Here is a 22,553-nt window from a genome sequence, read left to right as displayed (position 1 = left end):
TGTTTCTAAGTTTTTGCCAATCTTTGGCAAAGATCATGACAGGTCATATTTCTTCCTTTTTTTTTTTTTTTTTGAGACGGAGTATTGCTCTGTTGCCCAGGCTGGAGTGCAGTGATGCGATCTTAGCTTACCATAACCTCCACCTTCTGGGTTCAAGTGATTCTCCTGCCTCAGCCTCCCAAGTAGCTGGGACTACAGGTGTGTGCCATGATGCCTGGCTAATTTGTGTATTTTTAGTAGAGATGGAGTTTCACTATGTTGGCCAGGCTGGTCTCAAACTCCTGACCTCATAATCCGCCCACCTCAGCCTCCCAAAGTGCTGGATTACAGGTGTGAGCCACCGTACCTGGTGACAGGTCATATTTCTTAAAGTTCAGCTGCTGTAGAGACATTTATAGCAAAGTAAAAAACTTAAAAAGAAATGTTAAAGAGTAAATTTTTTCTTCTTTTTAGAGTTGGGGGTTTCACTATGTTGTCCAGGCTGGTCTTGAACTCCAGGGCTCAAGAAATCTGCCTGCCTTATCTTCTCAAAGTGCTCAGATTACAGGTGTAAGCCACCATGCCCAGCCCATATTAAGTTTTTAATTACTGCCTGATTATACTACATATAAATATTTAAAATATCAATCTTGGGCTGGGAGTGGTGGTTCACTCCTATAAGCATCTGAAATCTTTTTCTTTTTTTTTGAGACAGAGTCTCACTCTGTCACCCAGGCTGGAGTGCAGTGATTGGATCTTGGCTCACTGCAACCTCCACCTCCTGGGTTCAAGCAATTCTTCTGCCTCAGGCTCCTGAGTAGCTGGGACTACAGGTGTGCACCACCATGCCTGGTTAATTTTTGTATTTTTTAGTAGAGATGGGGTTTTGTTGTGTTGGCCGGGCTGGTCTCAAACTCCTGACCTCAGGCGAACCGCCCGCCTTGGCCTCCCAAAGTGCTAGGATTACAGGTGTGAGCCAACATGCTTGGCCAAGCATCCTAAATCTTAAAATCTAAAAAATCTGAAATGCTCCGATGAGCATTTCCTTTGAGCATCATGCGGGTTCTCAAAAACTTTTGTATTTCAGAGTATTTTGGATTTAGAATTTTTAGATTTGGGATACACAACTGTATAAACACACTAGTTGGTTTTTTAACAACTAATGATCAGAATGAGAATCCTTTCATGAATAACACATTTTATTTTCTACTAATCAAGTGGTAAAAATAAACAAGACTCATTTGATAACCACTACTCTAAAAGGTTTAAAATGACTCAAAAAGTATTTTTTATAGCTTATAAAACTATACTTTCTATAAAAAATGAAAGAACTGCATTCTTCAAACAATACTTTGTTCATATTTATTTAAAAAAATTTTTAAATATTTTAAATGTTGTGTAGAGACAGGGTCTCACTATGTTGAGGTGGCTAGTCTGCTGGCCTCAGTGATCCTCCCACCTAGGCCTCCTGAAAGTACTGGGATTACAGGTGTGAGCCACTGCACCCAGCCAGACAGTACTCTGGATATTTATTTCATTTGCCTCTTCTACTTTGTCTAGGGCATGCACAATAGAAATATCAATTTTTAAAAATTGGTATCTTAATTCTGAAGCAAAAAACATTCTGGTATTGTTTTTAAAATGTGTCAAAGTCCATACCTGATTTCTTAATGATGAAAGAATGTATTCCTTTTCATAACGGGAAATTCTCTTGTGTGTTTCTGGTGTGTCACTAACTAACCAGATCCACAAAAGAAACCAAAATATTCCAACAGCACCTTAAAATCAAAAAATAATCGTTAGATAAAGTTAGAATGTAACAAAAGACAAAACAAAAACACAAAATTAGAATGTACCAACAGTAGTTTTTACATGTCTTGAAAACATTCTGTAACTATAAAATCGATGTAAAACTAACTTCAGTTTGGATTCAAGTTTCTCTCAATTCTTTAATGGGATAATTGCTATAACTGTGTTATCGTTTACACATTTTGAAGAAATTATTTTTTTTTTGAGACAGAGTCTTACTCTGTTGCCCAGGCTGGAGTGCAGTGGCTCTATCTTGGCTCACTACAACGTACTCCTGCTGGGTTCAAGCAACTCTACTGTCTCAGCCTCCTGAGTAGCTGGGACTACAGCATGTGCCACTGTACCTGGCTAATTTTTGTATTTTTAGTAGAGATGGGGTTTCACCATGTTGGCCAGGTTGGTCTTGAACTCCTGATCTTGTGATCAACCTGCCTCGGCCTCCCAAAGTGCTGGGATTACAGGCATGAGCCACCATACCCGGTCAGAAGAAAACAACTTTTAACTACATGACTTTGCCCATCAGGGTCTACCAGACAAACCTTTTTGAAGATACATTTCCACAATCTACATATTTCCAAAGGTGTCTGTTTTTGTAAGTTGATTTTTAAATTTTGATTGCAGATATACTTCTTGCATGACACATCCATGTGAAAAGTTAATTTATTAAAAATGTGTATCATGCTGCCAATGAAATTGAGAAATAAAATGCCTTGGGACTAGATAAAAAGAAAAAAAAAAACATTAAAACTACCAAGTGAGAACATCCTACTTTGCTTGAGAAGAAATTGAAAATATCCAAGATAGTGATTTTTTTGATAGCAAATGTGTGTCCAGGATCAACAGTTGTTAGAAATTCTACTGAGAAATATTCCAAAACTAACATCAGGTCATAACTTAGATAGGTCGAGTTAACAATATTAACTTGAAAAACAGGTTATCAGTAAGTGTTTTAGAACTTTGAGGTTTGGTGATTTGGAATGTATATTTTTAACAAATTATTAGGCTACTATTTACATTTTGAATTTGTTACGTTATAATTTAGTTAAAATTTTAAACTTACCGAAAAAGTAGAAGACGTAAGTCCAATTCATATAGTAGCAAATTATTCCAGAAAGAGGAAGAGAAATTACTGTCCCAAGCTGTGCTCCTAGAACAACACATAAGACTTTATAAACTTTGGAGAGAGAGAAACAAAAATAGGACAGACAAGTCTACTGCTTACAGAGGATGGGTAACAGGCTGGGCACAGTGGCTCATGGCTGTATTCCCTGCACTCTGGGAGACTGAGGTGGGTGGATCACTTGAGTCTAGGAGTTTGAGACCAGCCTGGGCAATATGGCAAACTCCTACCTCTACTAAAAATACAAAAATTATCCAGGTGTGGTGGTGGCACATGCCTGTGGTACCAGCTACTTAGCTACTTAGCTACTTGGGAGGCTGAGGATCACTTGAGCCTGGGATGTCGAGGCTCCAGTGAGCTGTGATTGTGCCACTGCACTCCAGCCTGGAGTGAGACCCTGTCTCAAAAACAAAAACAAACGCAAACAAAAAAAGGCTATAATTTGATCCCATAGAAACAAGATTAGAAAAAAGATACAGAGTTAGTGTAACAGGACAAGCAAAGGAATGGAAGTAGGAAAGCAGACAGTAGGCTTGGGAACGTCATTTGGGTAAAGGAAAGGAAAAGAAAAATAGATAAGGCTGGAAAAATAGGTTGAACAGTCAAACAGTTACTGAGTACCTACTCCATGCTAGGCACTATGTGCCAGAGATATAAGGCTAGCTGCAACAAAGTAGTGAAGACTGTAAAGAACCTTGCTCCTCATTCAAGGAGTTTGGGATTTATTCAATAGATAAAGGGGAACCTTAGACAGTACCTGTTCTTGAATCTATCAAAAGATTTCTCATGTCAATCTCCACATAGTTGCAAGAATAATTTTCTTAAAATGTAACTGAATCATGCCTCTTAAAAAAAAAAACTACATTATTTCCTGTATCCTGTAAGACCTCATATAACCCAGCTCTTGTCTCTTTCTCTAATCTCATTTTATGCCATTATCCTCCTTACTCACTGAGTTCTAGCCACCCACAGTAGTTTTCCATTTCTTTGAACCCTTATGTTATTTCTTGCCTGAGAGCCCTCATACATGCGGTTCTGACTGGCTGAAGTGCTCTTCTCCCTGCCTGACTTGTTTGATCTTATCCTTCAGATTTTAGCTTAAAAGTACCACAAAGAGGGCTTTTCTTAACTACTGTTTTTAAAAAGCAGTCAGGTGGAAAAATTTCAGTCAATGAAAGAAAGGCTAGAATTTCTTATGCAATCTGGTAAAATTATAATTCACATATATAAATCTCATGTTCTCTCACCTGTAGATCAAAATGATGGCAAATAAAGATGCATCGAGAAAAGATGCATGAAGAGAGGGGTTGAGAATCATGATACATTCATTAGATAATCAAAAGAGAAATCACAGTTTAAGGACAAAAACATTCCATTTTCTAGCTTCTGGCCTTTTTTTTTTTTTTTAAAATAGCATCTCCAAACAAACAAAAATAAATTAAAAAAAACAAAAAAAGTAAACAAACAAACAAAAAAAATAGCAGCTCTATACCAATATCTGAAAAGGCAACACACTTTGAAATAAATGATGGTAGATGGGGAAAATGATAGTCAATTAAGCCACATTACTACAAGCTGTTGAGCCAAAGAGAAAAATTGGTAATAAAGTTATACTACTGAAACTTAAGTTTCTCCCCAGAGGGGCATCCAATCCAACATTGCACGATTCTGGTATGCAGGTACTTTTTCCCCAAGGGTGATATATACATAACATATTACAGCAAAATTCGATAATAGTTATCTCACCTGCATATGAAATGCTAAGAAGCTTGCTTCTTTCAAGAGGGGGAGCCCAAGAAGACCACATGGCATGCATGGCTGGAAATGTGACACCCTGAGAGAAGGGAACATGATATTTCTGATGAAATACAAGGTAGTTTTGTTAATGTTTTAAAGTAAGTTAAGTATTTTGCTGCAAAAGCATTATCTGGATAAGAATCAAATCTGAATCAGGTTCCATGAAGTGAGACATTTTTACAGTGTTAAGTGAAAATACCTTATAATTAAGTACTTTCAAAATTTGAGGGCTGGGTATGGTGGCTCAAGCCTATAATCCCAGTATTTTGGAAGGCCAAGGGAGGAGGATTGCTTGAGCCCAGGAGTTCGAGATCAGCCTGGGCAACATAGTGAGACCCCATCTCTTAAAAAAAAAAGTAAAAATTCCCAAAGATTCATGGATTTTGGAACTGGTTTGAAGATAACAAGAAAAAGGTTATAATAAATCTAAAAGAACTGTACTGAGTGAGGACATAAAGGGATCATGCTCAAGGTTAATTTTTCTCGTTCACTTTATTGATCACCTGAATGAAAAGGGAATATTACTAACTTATAACTTTGAAAAACACTGAGTTAATACTTTGGGATACTGAAAAAAAATTCGAGTTGACAATCAATAGGCATGTTTACAGCCATTTTTCTTTTTTTACTGTGATAACAAGCCTAGTAAATGACAATTACTGATACAGAGAGGTAATGGGATGTAGAAGCAGGAGGTTTGTGGAGGTTGGGTAAATGAGGAGATAGCACAGCAGAGTGGGAGAGAACAGCTCTCCTTGGACACTCTCTGTGTCACTTCAGGAAGATCAGTTAACCTCCTTGAACTTCAATTTCTTTATCTGTAAAACAGAGACAATACTCCCAATCTTGCATAATTGTTGTAAAGATAAATGGTAGCGCCATTTTTAGTGGAGAGAATAATAAATATTTTAATACTTTGTACTTCCTGGTGACTCTTTCAAAAACAAAACAAAGGAATTAAAAGAAAAAGTAATACCAATGGAAGGCAAAGATGATTTAGGTACATTGCTAATCAGTAAAAATCTGTATCATGGAGTATTCACAGGATGAGTCATTCTAGAAGAAAACTGAAGATGTTTGGAAATGCCCACAGATATTATGTTGTAGAAAACTTTATTATAAAACCTAGGGACAATGTAGGTATATTTATCATGAATTAGGTGGTAGGAATGAGAGATGGTAATCTAAGTGTCCTTTATAAATGAGGAAATATACCTGTGATACATATTGGAAGGATGAAGAAGGACGAGAGAACCTGAATATAAACACAACTTCTTAAATTAAACATTGGCTGGGAATGATGGCTCATGCCTGTAATTCCAGCACTTTGGGAGGCCAAGGCAGGTGGATCACTTGAGGTCAGGAGGTTGAGATGAGACTGGCCAACATGGTGAAACCCTGTCTCTACTAAAAATACAAAAATTAGCCAGGCATGGTGGCAAGTGTAATCCCAGCTATTGAGATCCCAGCTGAGGCAGGAGAATCGTTTGAACCCAGGAGATGGAGGTTGCAGTGAGATGAGATCGCACCACTGCACTACCGCCTGGCGACAGAACGAGACTGTCTCAAAAAAAAAAAAAAAAGAAAAGAAATAAAATGTCACCTGAGATAACAGTAGTAATATGATCAACATGATAAAATGTTAAATTAGTGGCATAAACAGACAGGAAGTAAAATATGGGGATACATCCAGCAAGGAGATTCAGTACTAGGATAAGAGAAAATATGCTAGATTTAAGTATATTTTACTTTGTCAGGAAGAAGAGGAACCTGGTAATAGAGGAGTCATTTTAATTTTGTGATCAGGAAGGGTTTACTTAATAGACCTCTACTGATAAGAACAAAAACATTCAGATGAATGAAAAATCTTCAAATAGTACCTTGTAACATCCAAAGTATTCTAGCAATCCTTATCACATATGAATTTTTTATCCTGTGGCTGAAAACAGGGAAGGTATTTGAGTCCCAATTTAAAAAATGATGGAACTGAGGTCTAGAGATTAGAGCTTACCTAAAGTTTCCTTGTTAGATACAATGGAGTTTCCTTGTTAGATACAATTCAGATTCTAGTCCAGTGTTCATTCCAACAGCATGATATGCTGCTACTTAAAATAATCTTCATGCTCTACACCAAACCCAGTGGCCACTACCTTGCTTGAATTAAAGAAATGCAAGAGAACAAAATACACCTTTGCCTTTCACAAGTACAAGTTCAAAGTTATAAAGGAAAAGTGAAAATCATTTAAGTATGGAGGCACACATGATGAAATCAAAAGAAAAGTGGGAAGGAAAAGAAAGACAAGAATCAAAATTTTAAAAAATGATAAAATTCTTAAGGGGAGGGAAATAGAGGCAAAAATTAATAATACTTCTAAAAACAGCAGAATCATAGAACTAAATTGAGATAGTTACATAAAATCATAAAATATTTGTCCCTAAGTTACAAGACCAGAAAAAATAAAAGAACAAGTGATAAAGAAGAAATTCAATGCAACTTAACAGTCTAATGTGTAAAATGTGTTTCAGATCTGGGCATCAATGATAGAGCAGAGTTAAACTGTGACAAAAGTACAAGAGGTAAGGATGGCCAATCTTAACCATCTTTTTTTCTTTTGAGATGGAGACTTGCTGTCACCCAGGCTGGAGTGCAGTGGCGTGATCTTGGCTCACTACAACCTCCGCCTCCTGGGTTCAAGCGATTCTCCAACCTCAGCCTCCCAAGCAGCTGGGATCACAGGTGTGTGCTGCCACACCTGGCTAATTTTTGTACTTTTAGTAGAGATGGGGTTTTGCCATGTTGGCCAGGCTGGCCTCTAACTCCTGGCCTCAAGTGATCTGCCCACCTCAGCCTCTCAAAGTGCTAGAATTACAGGTGTGAGCCACCGTGCCCAGCCTATCTTAACAATTTAATAATGGTTTATTTTCTTCTCTCCTAAAGTACAAGTTATGAAGTCTCTTCTGGAAAAACGTTTTCTCTGGTTTTTGAGTAAAGGTTCAAATTTTGGGGTGCTCCTACCCAAGACCTCATTTACCACAAACAAAATCTATTCAGGTAATTTTCTAGTTAGTCCTTTCTGTAAAAAACAAATCCCTGTTATCATCCAATGTTATTTTTTGGTTCATATTTATACCAAAGAGTGAAATCTTTAAGAAGAAGAGGAGACATAGGGTAAGAAGTAAAACAAGAGAGAAAAGAAAATTACCTCTCCTAGTCCTTCTAGTGCTCTGAGTACAATGAGTGGTGCAACTCCTAAATCTGCAGCAATAGGAGTGAACAGGGTGAGGACAGCAGTGCCAAGGATCCCAAATCCTAGCAGCAGTTTCCCCCCTATTTTGCTGGCAACATATCCTCCAGGAATCTGTGTGATGATGTAGCCATAAAAAAAAGAACCGAGAATCCATCCTTGAGTTTCTGCATCCCATTGGTACTTCTTACCCTACAAAAAGCAGAAGAGAATAAAACAACCCTTTAAGACCTTCACAGAACAGCTCTTTTCTCTTACTGGCATGTAAGGACATATAAATGAGATTTTGAATTACTACTTTGGACTGAAGAACATGCAAACTTTCTAGTAAGTGGGTGAGTCATAACAATACAGACATATAGCATTTAGAAGTGAATGAATGGAACTGAAAGTCGTAAACTTCAAGAAGCCTTGCAATTTTATGAAACTAGACTGCAGGATGAGCTGCAGAAGCTTTGTAATAACTATGAGCAAGAAGGCTCACAAAAGAATCACAAAAAAGGTTTAAGTGTCTCTGAGCCTACTATGGCTCGGGAGGCTGCCATTCCCTGCTACTCTAACCAAAAAAAAGAGTCACAGGCTTAATCTAGAAACCTAGTAAACAGAATTAAACTGTAGTGGTTGAGTTAGGCTTTGGGAACCAGGCCTGGTTATAATCCTAGCTCTATTACTTAACGGATGTGTGATCTGGGAAGAGTAAATGAAATAGGCACATAAAATAAAGCTTGATGCACTGTGTTTACTTAATGCTAGTTATTGACAAGCATAAATATAGATATTAATAATATCTCCCCATTTCAGACCAAGCACTTAAGCATATTGAACAATACCAAAAAGCAAAATTTAAATCAACCAACAAACTTAATGTGAGTAGAACCTGTGCTTTCATAGTAGCAGCACATGGTAAGGTACTAATGAAAATTAATGACTGATCTGAATATCTGACATCTTCAATGCACGTAGCTATATAACCAAGCCAACGGGTCAAGAACCATTCCTGGATTTCTTTCTGTTGCTGACATAAGGCAGATGAAGATAAGTAGCAGAGTCAACAAAAGCACTTTGCAAAGGAAAAGACACAAAGCAAATTCCTACTTTTCCTAATTTAGGGTGCCAATTTGCAGTTTATCTGTGGAATTCTAGGATTTCATGTACGATCCAGCAGTATTGTCCCTGAAGGTCACAGGTTGGAGTGGAGAGAGTGAGTGATGTGTGCCCAAATGTTATTCAACAACATTTTTGAAGTCAATATATAAAGATTTTTGGAGAGATTTATTTTGTTTAGAGAGAAAACCTCTTTCCTGCTTGAATACACTGCTTATAAATGACAGAGGAGACTCACCCAAGTATGAACCTTCATGAGCAGTGAAACCCAAATAAGCACTGAAAATGGATGAAAGTTTACTTTTTTTTTTTTTTTTTTTTTTTTTGGAGTTTCACTCTTATTGCCCAGGCTGGAGTGCAATGGTGTGATCTCGGCTCACTGCAACCTCCACCTCCTGGGTTCAAGTGATTCTCCTGCCTCAGCCTCCCAAGTAGCTGGGACTACTACTAGGTATGCACCACCATGCCCAGCTAATTTTCTATTTTTAGTAGAGACGGGGTTTCTCCATGTTGGTCCAGGCTGGTCTCGAACTCCTGACCTCAGGTGATCCGCCCACCTCAGCCTCCCAAAGTGCTGGAATTACAGGTGTGAGCCACTGTGCCTAGCCCTTTTTTTTTTTTTTTTTGAGACAAGTCTTGCTCTTGTTGCCCAGGCTAGAGTGCAGTGGTACAATTTCAGCTCTCTTCAACCTCTGCCTCCCAGGTTCAAGCGATTCTCCTGCCTCAGCCTCCTGAGTAGCTGGGATTACAGATGTGTGCTACCACACCCAGCTAATTTTTGTATTTTTAGTAGAGACAGGGTTTCGCCATGTTGGCCAGGCTGGTCTCGAACTTCTGACCTCAAGTGAACCACCAGCCTTAGCCTCCCACAGTGCTGGGATTACAGACATGAGCCACTACACTCAGCCTGAAAATATACTTCTAAAAAGAATACTAGCGTTTCTTTCTGTACTATCTCCTTGTGTGATAAGCAAAATAAAATAAAGTTTATATAACTTAATTATAAACAAATGATGAACACACATTTATCAATTCCACTATAACATAAGGCAGGCAAAATGACTTAAGTAGCTTAGGTTACGCATGTGTACATTCAGAAAAGAATATCCTAAGAAATTGGCCAGTTCTTATTTTTCAACTTGCAAATGAGATTACCTAAACTCTCTTGCAGCAGTAATCCTATAAGTGATAAAGGGTTATAAATGATACTCCTATAAAAGCTATTTAGAAAATTTAAAGCAGTTTAATTTTTATTATGTAAAACAAGTTTTTCCAAATTTTCTTCAAGACGGTATATTTATAGAAGTAATGGAAGAACTATTTTTCAAACAGATCAAGATGTATTATGGCATAGCAGTAGCAGCTATAGTTACAAGTTATTGCCCAATCAGTTCCTGGGAAAACAGAAAAAGAAAGTGATTCAGAGTATACATAAACAAAGTGTTTGTGGTTTCTGTAGGATGAAAAAATACCTCTTAATATTTTTACTTGTAAGGTTTTTTTTTTAAATTAAGGTTGTTTCCTTAAAAAATAGCACCTACCGTTTGATTATGATGAACTTTTATGGGAGAAGAATGCTCTGGACACGCCTTAGAAGTTCTATTATCTTCTAAAGTTGTATTTGAATCTACCATATCCACTAACGCAACACTTAGATTCACACGTAATGCATACACAATGAAGAAACCAAAAAAGGCCAAAATTGCTAAGTTGTAACGAGCAGAGCAGCACGCTGGAGCTGAAATAAAGATTGGGGAAAATTTTTATTTATTTTTAAACTTTCATTTTTGGAGACAGGGTTTTGCCATGTTGCTCAGGCTGGTCTCGAACTCCTAGGCTCAAGCCATCTGCCTACTTCAGCCTCCCAAAATGCTGTGATTATAGGCATCGGTCACCACACCCGGCCACTTTAATTAAAATAACTAATTACATGATACTGTCTAAATAATGAAAAAGGTTGCTTTTTAAAAGTACAAAAATAATTATAAAAGAAATTTAAAGAATATTCTCAGATTAAACAAATCTAAGAAACATTGATCAAAGATTAGCCATTCCTCATAACTGTAGTTTTGGTAAAAATATCACACGAGAGCCTGAACTATAAGAAAGTTCATTAAAACATGGAGGTAGTAGTTTTATCACCTTTGCTGAGAAAAAGATCTATTCCAGATTCAAACTGAACCCCTATTCTCTGTCAGCTAGCACAGATATACAGCATGAGAAAAGTAGGTAAGGAGGTTTAATGGCATTACTATTCCTGAAAAACTATCTGAAACATTGTCAATAAGTACTTCAGCACTTACAATGACATGCTATATTACTATGAGTTAGTAGCCATCTCATCGTAAGTGTAGCATAGCAAAAAAAATTTACTGCCAAAGGTAGGGTATGAAATTTCTCTTGATAAATTTCTTACCTCGAAGAGTATCCTTAAAGGCTGGGTTTGAATCAGAAGCCATGATTAATACTTAAAGCTGTCATAAACTAAATGCATTTAAGAATCTAGACACAAACTTGCAGAACCTATGACAGTTGCAGCATCTGTAACAGTTCTCAGTAGTTATCATGCTTAAAGGGCTCACAGCCAAGAGGGAAATGAGTGAATGTACCACGATGATTTAAAGAAAAAGGAATGCAAAGTAGGTTGGAGGAATCAATAAAAGGATCATGTGAGAGGAGGAGTTTGACCTATTTTTTACTCTAACTGTGGGCTTATGCATAGTTTCTCTTTTTCTTTCTTTTACTGAGTTGCAGAATTGGAGAGGGATGAGATTCAGGAAGCTAAGGATAATCAACCTCTTAGTAACAGATAAATTAGCAAATTCAGTCTGAACATCTTTAAGTTTAGTGAACTCTGCGTGGCTGATAAGCATCTCTTTAAAGATCTAAATATGTATTTCATTAAGCAATGGCATATTTAAATTAAAATTAACTATATATGCAAATATGTGTGCTTTTATTTGGTAATGACACATCAACATCATATATGTGTGTATGTTTTTCTCCTACTTAAGAATCTTGGTGTTTTCATTTACCTAGCATCAAAGGAGAGAATATATTTTACAGAATACAAAAGTATTAATACTGGCTCAGATGAACTGATTTGGACTGAAACATTAATGAATATGCACAACTATACTTAAGTTTATATTAATATATTATGATCCAACTCATTTTTCTGTATGCTTTTATATATTTAACAACTGCTATTAATTGTTTTCTCTAAGATTTACTTCGCTTAATAGAAAACTTTTCATTTGGCATTCTTAAATCCTTTCTTCAAGGGGCACAGCTATGAAGTTCATGGTACCATTACCATACTTAGAGCCAGATCTGTAAGAACTGAATTTCTAAAGTTCTATTCACATTGTCTCTATAACTAGAATCCAGGTGAATTTGCTTTCTGCTTCATCCAAATGGGCAGTTGTCCAGTTAATGACAGTTTGGATACTGAGAGGCATGTTTTGTAAAAAAACCACATTTCCTTTTTTCTTCTTTTGTTTTTTTAGAGACAGGGTCTTGCTCTGTTGCCCAAGCTGGAGTACAGTGGGTGATCATAACTTACTGTAACCTCAAACTCCTGGGCTCAAGTGATCCTCTCACCTCAGCCTCTTGAGTAGCTGGGACTAAAGGCATATGCCAGTATATCTGACTAACTTTAAAATTTTTTACTTGTGGAGTCAGGGTCTCACTATGTTGCCCAGGCTGGTCTTAAACTTCTGACCTCAAGTAATCTTTCCATCTCAGTCTCCTCAAGCACCAGGATTATAGGCGTGAGGCACTGTGCCTGGCAGAACACATTTTCTTTATCATTGCTCTGTGTTAGGTGATATTACCTAAAAGTCTGGATGAAGGACTCATAACCTTGCTACATTTGTGCATTAAAATCTGTTACTTTGAGCATTTTGGAGCAAGACAAATCTAGATTTAGGTACTATGTATGCTTTGTCATGCAGTATTTAAAAAGATCATTATCTATTTCAGCAAAGGAGTGAGGAGATGTGAATTATGGTTTAAAGAGCTTATCCAGCTGATGGTTTAAAGAGCTCATCTGGTCCCTGCATGGAGATTATAAAGAGGAGAAGTGTGAATGGGAGTGGGGAATGTACGGTCAGGGAGATCACTTAAGGGACTACTGTAGCTCTCCAGGTAAGAGATGAAGGTGGCTTAAACTAGAGTGAAAGCAGCAACGAAGAAAAATGGGCAGATCTGAGATGTTTAAAGAGAGAATTAACAGGCTTTGCCCAAAGGTAGATGTGGGAGTAAGTGGAGGGATGAAGTTGTTAGTAATTCTCTTACTCTAAAAAACTTTATTTTGTGCTACTCTAATTTGTAATGTTATTATGCCATTCTATCCATATTTGCAGTTATTTTACTGTATGTTATTAGTTTTCCCTAAGTGATGTTTTATTTGGACTATGATATATCTTATGTGAATTAGAAGGGGCTAGAAAGTTGGAAATGAAAGCAAGGTAAGTAAAATGATTTCAAATTACTAGTGATATTACTTGAAAATCTGACCTTCAAGTTATAGGTCAGGCGACTTTAACTTTTGAGTACACAGTCAATAATTAGAAAATAAAAAGCTAACTCAGTTGTCACAAAGTATATGACTATGAGATTCTAAGAAATATTAATTACTAGCTAATAAAATGGTTGCTGATTACAAATATATTCAATCAGAAAAAATTATTTCAAGAAGGTATAGCAGTAAAGAAAAACCTGCCTGTGAACTTGGATAATCTTTGAAACTGATCCAACAAAACATGCTTGCATGACCAAGAGAGAGAATATCCATTGAGCATCAAGTTCAAAGCACAATCATGCTTGCATAAGGAACATGGCACCCATCAAAACAAACATCAGCTTCTAAAATATTTTTTAAACTTAGGAATGTGTGTGGGTGTAAACTGAAAGTACACATGCTAATTTAAGGTGGGACCTGGGAGTAATTTTCAGTGGCTGTGTGCTTTTGCAGAAATTACATAATAGTTTTTATCCTCAGGTTTCTCAGCTATAAAATGAGGAGACCACCATCTACCTCATTGGGCTGAGTGGGGATTAAATGAAGTACTGTAAGACATTATAACAGGCACTTAGTAAAAAGGATTGCTTCCTCCTTTTAATCTGGAGAAAGTTATGCCAGTAAGACAAAGTACCATGTACATTTATATAACAAGGAACAAAGTGGCACATTAATCACTGGAGGGGATGGTGGAGACAGTCAGGGAAGGCCTCTTGGAGAAGTCTTCTTGAATGAGCAGGAAGTCACCTGTAGGGACAGGTGGAGCAATCCAAGCAAAGGCAGCAGCATGTACAGATGTATGGAAATGAGACAGATAAACACAGGGAGAGCAGGGCATTCTAAATGATCTGCAGTATCTGGACTACATACTGTAGTAACTCTAAGAACTAACACTATTGAGTGGGATAGTGGGTACTAAGTTTAATAACATAAAACGATAGATAATTTTTTTTTTTTTGGAGACGGAGTCTTGCTCTGTCACCCAGGCTAGAGTGCTGTGGCACGATCTCGGCTTACTGCAACCTCTGTCTCCCAGGTTCAAGCAATTCTCCTGCATCAGCCTCCCAAGTATCTGAGACTACAGGCATGCGCCACCACACCCAGCTAATTTTTGTATTTTCAGTAGAGACAGGGTTTCACCATGCTAGCCAGCCTGGTCTCAAACTCCTGGTCTGAGGCAATCCACCCACCTTGGCCTCCCAAAGTGCTGGGATTACTGGCATGAGCCACCGCGCCCAGCCAATAATAGAGAATATTTATTAAGCAAGCAGGGTATGGTGGCTCACACTTGTAATCCCAGCACTTTGGGAAGCTGAGATGGGGGAGGATTGCTTGAGGTCAGGAGTTTGAGACCAGCCTGGGCAACATGGTGAAACCCCATTCCTACAAAAAATTTAAAAAATCAGCTGGTTGTGGTGTTGCACACCTGTAATCCCTGCTACTTGGGAGGCTGAGGTGGGAGGATGGCTTGAGTCTGGCAAGTTGAGGCTGCAGTGAGCTGTGATTGTGCCACTGCACTTTGGCATGGGCAACAGAGTAAGACTCCGTCTCAAAAAACAAATATTACTAAGCACTTACTATATGCTTGGCACTAGTCCAAGTGTTTGGCCTGTATTAGGGTTATTAGAAGGGTTCACTAAGTTAGTAATGTAAAATACCTAGAAGAGCTTGGCGTAGAGTAACTGTGAATTATTATTATGGTTTTTTTTCTGGATATTAGGAATTTAGGTTATTTGTTAGGAATTGAGGTTATTTCTTATTTGTGAGAAAGTAGGATTTGCAAAAAGAAGTTGTTGAAAAGAGTAGGGGCATGAGGTTCCCAGTGAAACATAGGAATGCTGGGCAGATACCCATACAGAACAGGTGGGAACAACGTTCCCAGTGAAACACAGGAATGCTGGGCAGATACCCATACAGAACAGGTGGGAACAATCTGTCCTAGTGTGTAACTTCACAAGCACTGAGTACTGCGTGCCTGCGCTCAGGAGTAGGTACTAAGAAAGCAGAGAGCCGGCACTGAGATGGATGTGATTACAAAGCAGAGGGCAAGGGAACTGAAAGTATTGGCAAGAAAATAAAGTGTTGGGCTGGGTGCTGTGGCTCACGCCTATAATCCCAGCACTTTAGGAGGGTGATGCAGGAGGATCGCTTGAGCCCAGGAGTTCGAGACCAGCCTGGGCAACTAAGTGAGACCTTGTTTCTACAAAAAAAGAAAAAAAGAAAAAGAAAAAAATTAACCAGGTATGGTGACACATGCCTGTAGTCCTAGCTCTTTAGGAGGCTTAGGTAGGAGGATCACTTTGTGCCTAGGGGGTTGAGGCTGCAGCGAGCCCTGTTTGTGTCACTGCATTTCGGCCTGTGCAACAGAGCGAAACCATGAAAAAAAAAGAAAATAAAGTGTTGGACTTGGTTACAACCCAAGAAGAAAGCAAAATGGAGAGGGTTGAAAGTTTAGGAAAATATACACTAGAATATAAAAATCTAAGGGCAGGAGCTTTTGTTCTGTTTTGTTCACTTCTTTATATCTCTAGTGTCTAGAGCAGTGTGTGGGAGAATTAGCATGCTGACACAATTCTACTTTCTACACTTCACATTCTACTTATGGAATACTCATGACAATAATTCAGAGAGACAGACTCAATCCTATCAAACTTTCAGACCTACCAATTACCAATTTACAGTAAACCAGGAGGGCAGAAGAATATATTAAAGGACAGCATAGGCATATAAAATTGGAAGGAAAAAAAAGGAGCGGGGGGAAACAGATTAAAAGAGACAAAAAACATTTCAATCATTTGGAAGGTATGGACATGATGGAGATCCTGATTTGAACACGCTATAAAAAATTAGGACATAGGCCGGGCACAGTGGCTCACGCCTGTAATCCTAGCACTTTGGGAGGCCGAGGCGGGCAGATCACCTGAAGTCAGAAGTTCAAGACCAGCCTGGCCAACATGGTGAAACTCCATCTCTACTAAAAATAAGAAAATTAGCTGGGTGTGGTGGCACGGGCCTGTAATCCCAGCTACTTGGGAGGCTGAGGCAGGATAATCACTGGAACCCGCCAGGTGGAGGATGCAGTAAGCCAAGATTACGCCACTGCGCTGCAGCCTGGGTGACAGAGCAGGACTGTCTCAAAAAAAAAAAAAAAAAAAGAATATAACTGAGGAAATATGAACACTGAGTATTTCATATTCTTTTTATTTGTTGTGATAACAGTACTGTAGTTATGCTAAAAAGAGTATCTTCTAGAGCTAAACAGCAGAAACATTTACATATGAAATGACATGGTATCTGGGATTTGCTTCAAAATACATAGTATGTATGAGCATAAGAACAAATGAAGCAAGACAGGCCATGAATTGATAACTGTTTAATCTGGGTGCTGGTTACATGGAGGTTCATTATATACCTCTCTTGATTGCCATATATGCTCCTCCTCTTTAAAACTTTTATCATATTCTAAATAGCAAAAACAATATGTTACTACTATTTCCACTTCACTTGCTTTCCAGTGGGTATGTAAAAACAGTAAATAAAAAAGGAAATGGTTATAATGAAGGTAGCCACCTCAAGCCAGCAAGGACAGGGCCAGTACCCTAAGATCTATATATTCAACCCACGAATCAAATAGGGATTGTTTTTAAAAGTGATGCTTGTAATCCCAGCACTTTGGGAGGCCAAGGCTGGTGGATCACGAGGTCAAGAGATCGAGACCATCCTGGTCAACATGGTGAAACCCCGTCTCTACTAAAAATACAAAAAAATTAGCTGGGCACGGTGGCGCGTGCCTGTAATCCCAGCTACTCAGGAGGCTGAGGCAGGAGAATTGCCTGAACCCAGGAGGCGGAGGTTGCGATGAGCCGAGATCGCACCATTGCACTCCAGCCTGGGTAACAAGAGCAAAACTCCGTCTCAAAAAAAAAAAAAAAAAAAAAAAAAAGTGATGCTATGAGCTACTTTTTTTTCAATCAACTTTATTGAAATATAATTTACATGATAAATGTATACATTTGTCCATCTCAGTCTTGATTGAGATGTATAGCTTTTCTATCCACATCTCTGCCATTTGGTATACTCAGCCTTTTTGATTTTAGCTATTCTAGTGGGTGTATAGTGCCTCATTGTAGTTTTAATCTGCATTTTCCTGAGAAAAATGATTAACACTTGAGCTAAATTTTGATTATACATATACATATTTTTCAATTGTAACAATATAATAGTTTCTGGCAAGTATCTTTATTATAACTTTTATTTCTGTATTTCTATATTATTTTATGAGGAATATTATAAAATTTGAATGCTACAAGCCACAGAAAATGATCAGTTTATGGAACTAAATCTGACTTCCAGGTAAAACGTAACTATGGTACGGTATTTACAGTTTGTGTTGACTAAAGGAACCTCCCAGCTGCCATTTGGAGCTACAATCTTGCCACCTCTACTGCCATCATCTGGTAACATTAAAAACATAAAAAATATAGAAAACTATACAATTCTGGGTCAGCCAAAGTCAAATTTCCAATGCAACTCTTTCTCAGACACACATATATTTGAAACTATAGAATGCATGCAAACTGATTTGCTCTTTTGTTTTTGTTACTTTTAAATATACTACAAAAGTGTCAAATAGCAAAATATTTTAATTTTCTCAAATTTAGGGAAGATGCTTTATGAAGTACCTGCTTTTCGGTTTGGCAAATTACCTTAGCACTCTATAGATATCTTGAGGATAACTGAACTGTTTCCTAACTTAAGTCATAGACTGCCAGACGGAAAAAAAAATGTCCTCAATGTCTTTAGTCTCTTACTGCACAAGACATTACTGTCTGTACTGTCAAGACATTCTCTGGGTTATGCAATAATTGCCCTCTGCATACTCATAAATGTTAACTCCAGTCCTTTTTTGTTTCCCCTCCCCGCCTAAGAAGCTACCAGGTCACATGCTGGCGGATACGCAGTGGCGGAAACCTAGCGGTGACAGGAAAGGGCAGCCCTTTGCCTATTGATTTGCAGGTTTCTCCTCCAGTTCGCTCTTACACTGGGGTCCTTCGCACGGACCTTAGCCCATTCATTTGAAGGTTCTCTCCCAGTTCGTTTTTCCACTGGGTCCCTCGCTCAGCACTACCCAAAATAAGCACCAGCTCAGCGCCGGCTGTACAGCCGCTCCTCGTCCCCACCCCGAGGGGCTGCACCCGCCGAGGCCCCGGCTCGGCTCCGCGGTCACGGTACGGTCCCCGGGGTCCCCGAGGGGCTTCTGGGCCCCAAGGCAGGCGGGGCTGAGCGGGACTCTGAACGGGCACCCCTTCTACTCTCTCCTCGAGCCTGAGCAGCTTCGGCCCCGCCGGCGCAGGGTGCGGGTACCCCGGCCATGCCCGCCCAGAGACCGCTGCCCCCTGGACCGCCGCCTACCCGAAGCCCCTCGAAGACCCCGGCGCATACCGGCTTCGGCCTGTGGGGCGCCTGGCAGAAGAGGCGTGCGATCCGTACTCTCCTCGTCATCCTTCTGGGCCAGGTCCCGAACCGGGGACCTCATGACGCCTACGTGGAGCAGGCGCCTTCGCCACCTGGCAGAGAAGAGCGCGCCGACCCAACAGCCCGAAGCCCCTGGGCCGAGCTGGCGGGACCAGCCGGGGCGGGGGCGCTGGCACCGCCTACCGGACACGTCTCGTCCCCGCGACCCCGCCCAGAGACAGCCGCGCTGACTCCGCCCCCGCCGCCATCTTAGGTGTGGGCAACTCTGGCGAGGGTTGGACGAGGGAAGCGGAGTTCCGGGAGTTCTGGCTGTATTGGCGCAAAGTGAGCCCGACCCGCCGGTCTACGCACGCCGGGGAGCCGGGGTTCGGACGACCGTCTCCGCTCCTGCGCCCTCTTGTAAAGTGCAGAGGCCGCCCTTCCTGCAGCGAGGAAGGGTGGGTGATTGCAAGAGGGCAGTGGGGACTTGAATTGCACATAATTAAGGGGAGGTCTTCGACCGAACTAGGGAAGTGGGTGGTGTGTATTTGACAATTTGACATTCAGTTGTTAGCGGTCGGTTGCCACTCTGTTAGCAACCTTTGTATGATCTACCCTGTGACTGTGACAGCATATTGTCCCTAAAATAGCATTTTTTTTTTATTCAAACAATGTCTTCCTCTTTTGCCCAAGCTGGAATGCAATTGCGCAATCACAGCTTAGGGCAACCTGGAACTCCTGGACTCAAACGATTCTCTTACTGCAGCTCCCCCAGGTAGCTGGGCCTACAGGCACACGGCACCATGGCTGGCTAATTTTGGTTTTACTTTTTATTTTTGTAATGGCAAGGTCTCATTATATTGACCAGGCTGGTTTCGAACTTCTGGGATCGAGCAGTCCCCTCCTTGGCCTCCCAAAGTGCTGGGATTACAGGCATGAGCCACTGCTCCTGGCACTAAAATAGCTTTGAGGTGAAAAAACAGCAATGGAAATTTGTTGAGTCCTATGAAATTGTTCGTTTTATAGGTAAAAATAATCAGCATAGGTAGTTTGATATGGTTTGACCTATGGAATCCTCTGATGTATGTGTGCTGTTATATCTCCACAATATAATTTGGATAGATTGTGCTAGCATTTGCAGACTCTGAGAAAGTGAAACTAGGAAAATGTGGGGGTTCAGTCAGGCTGTTGGGAGAAATTTTAGTTATAGAGAATATACACAAACCCTTTTGGAAGGCCTGTGGGTTTTTACTATAGTACTTGGCTGAAGGCAACCTTGTCCCCTTAGTTAAATAGAGTAGCAACAAAGGAATGTGGGGAGTTTATCTAACTTGTTTACTAATACAGTCCTAAAACTAACCTTTGATTATTCTGATGGCTCTCTCAGGGGGATGTCTACCAGGGATATTACCTTGGGATATTAATGGTGATTGCTTTAGGCCTTGGAACCTGGCCTTTAATCTTTATCCTCAAAGCCTTTGTCATTTAATATATGCTGAATAAAGGCCGGGAAGGCCAGGGAGTTGGGTGGGGGGAGCTGCTATTAACTACTTTGAGTGAATGGCCAGGACACCCCAGCCTTCTCTCCATTGTATTCTGTGTTGGAATGTACTTATTTATCCATTGTTGAGTCAGTATGCTGAATAAAGGCCGGGAAGGCCAGGGAGTTGGGTGGGGGGAGCTGCTATTAACTACTTTGAGTGAATGGCTGGGACACCCCAGCCTTCTCTCCATTGTATTCTGTGTTGGAATGTACTTATTTATCCTTGTTGAGTCAGGGTGTGCAGGACAGACCCCTGCAGGAAAATCCAGCTTGCCTTGGTGGGGCAGATCTGGAGCCACTAATAAAGGCTGTCTCTGTGGAGGTAGAAAAGATGTGGTAAATGCTCTCTGAGAGTTCGGTGTAGACAGGGAAGACCCACAAACCAATAATTTAGTAAACCAGAGTACAAGCGTGGTGAGGTCCATGTGGGAACAAAGGGGAAGGTCCTTTACCCAAAAGGAAGGGTGAGGATTTCTGCAGGCATCCCTACCTCCAGATCAGTAAATGCTAGGGAAGTTCTCAAAGCAGCAAATCAAGCCTTGTTTCTGAATTGCTGAATTACCATGTAGATTTTTACACTCTTTAAGAGTTGTAGGAAAATGCCATTCTCAAACTTGATTATGCAGAGTCACCCGCAAAATCCTTTTAATATGTAGATTCAGATTCAGCAGATCTGGTGTGATGGTTAATTTTATGTGTTAACTTGCAGGATGTTTTTTGATGAGGTTAACACTAAAATCATTGAACTTTGGGTAAATCTGGTTGCCTTCCATAATCTGGGTGGGCTTCATTCAATCAGTTGAAGGCCTGTCTAAAATAAAAAGTCCAACTCCCCCACTTCTCCTCCCCAAGCAAGGGAGACTTCTCCAACAGAGTGTCTTCAGACTTGATCTGCACCACAGATCCTCCTGGGTCACCAGGCATGTGCACCATCATCTGTTTTGGGTCTGGAGTTGGCTGGCCTATATTGTGAAAGCCAAAACTTTATTACCCAAACTACCCAATTGGCACTGTTTCTCTGAGAAGCCTACTACATCTGGGATAGGCCTGAGATTCTGTACTGCTATCGGGCTCCCAGATGTCCAAGGTTATAGAAGTCTTGGGCCAGGGAATATAGGTTCCAACAGACTTGAAAGACTTTAAACCAGAGGAATTCTTTTTTTTTTTTTAAATACACTTTTTATTTTAGAAATTTTAGGTTTACATAAATGTTGCAAAGACAGTACAGTAAGTTCTCCGTAGCCTTTGCTTAGGTTGACCTATTATTAAGATCTTATGTTAGTATAATGCATATATCATAATAAGCCAGTATAGATAATGAATTACTAATTGAAGTTCATACTTGATTTTAATTTCTTTAATTTTTACCTAATATCCTTTTCAGTCCCAGGATCTTATCCAGGATGCCACATTACATGTAGTTATCTTGCCTCTTTAGGCTCCTCTAGATTGTCAGTTCATGACTTTCATTGCTTTTGCTGACCTTGACAATTTTGGTAGGTTTTGTAGAAAGTCTCTTAGTTTGGGTTGTCAATTTTTTTTTTTTTGGATGGAGTCTCACTCTGTTGCTCAGGCTGGAGTGCAGTGGTGTGCTCTCGGCTCACTGCAGCCTCCATCTCCTAGGTTCAAGTGATTCTCCTGCCTCAGCCTCCCAAGTAGCTGGGATTACAGGCTCATGTCACCATGCCCAGCTAATTTGTTGTATTTTCCATAGAGATGGGGTTTCACCATGTTAGCCAGGATGGTCTCAAACTCCTGACCTCGTAATCAACTCATCTCAGCCTCCCAAAGTGTTGGGATTACAGGCGTGAGCCACCACACCTGGCCTGAATGTTTTTCTTATAATTAGACTGGAGTTACGGATTTTTGAGGGAAAGGTCATAGAGGTAAAGGGCCATTCTTATCAAATAATGTCAAAGGAATGTGCTCTCAACTATGTATCACTGATGATGATCACTAGTGATTTTAAGCCTCATC

General features: G+C 39.8%; 1 protein-coding gene across 1 annotated transcript in view; it reads right to left on the bottom strand.

Moving 5' to 3' along the window:
* SLC17A5 (solute carrier family 17 member 5) overlaps window positions 1–19,130 on the bottom strand; it is a 55,166-nt gene extending 36,036 nt beyond the window's left edge. The window contains exons 1-6 of the mRNA XM_064360916.1: window positions 19,022–19,130; window positions 10,596–10,792; window positions 7,909–8,142; window positions 4,655–4,742; window positions 2,849–2,935; window positions 1,639–1,757 (exon numbers count right to left, since the gene is read on the bottom strand). Of these exons, the coding sequence (XP_064216986.1) occupies window positions 1,639–1,757; window positions 2,849–2,935; window positions 4,655–4,742; window positions 7,909–8,142; window positions 10,596–10,792; window positions 19,022–19,115 (819 nt within the window). The 5' untranslated portion in view covers window positions 19,116–19,130. The remainder of the gene's footprint in view (window positions 1–1,638; window positions 1,758–2,848; window positions 2,936–4,654; window positions 4,743–7,908; window positions 8,143–10,595; window positions 10,793–19,021) is intronic.
* Window positions 19,131–22,553: the final 3,423 nt, after the last annotated feature.

The sequence above is a fragment of the Aotus nancymaae genome, unplaced genomic scaffold, assembly GCF_030222135.1.
Source record: "Aotus nancymaae isolate 86718 unplaced genomic scaffold, 86718_ANA_hifiasm-v0.15.2.pri h1tg000040l, whole genome shotgun sequence".
Lineage (NCBI taxonomy): Eukaryota > Metazoa > Chordata > Mammalia > Primates > Aotidae > Aotus > Aotus nancymaae.
Note: the sequence above shows the minus strand (reverse complement) of the source record. Positions and strands in the feature narration are given on the sequence as shown.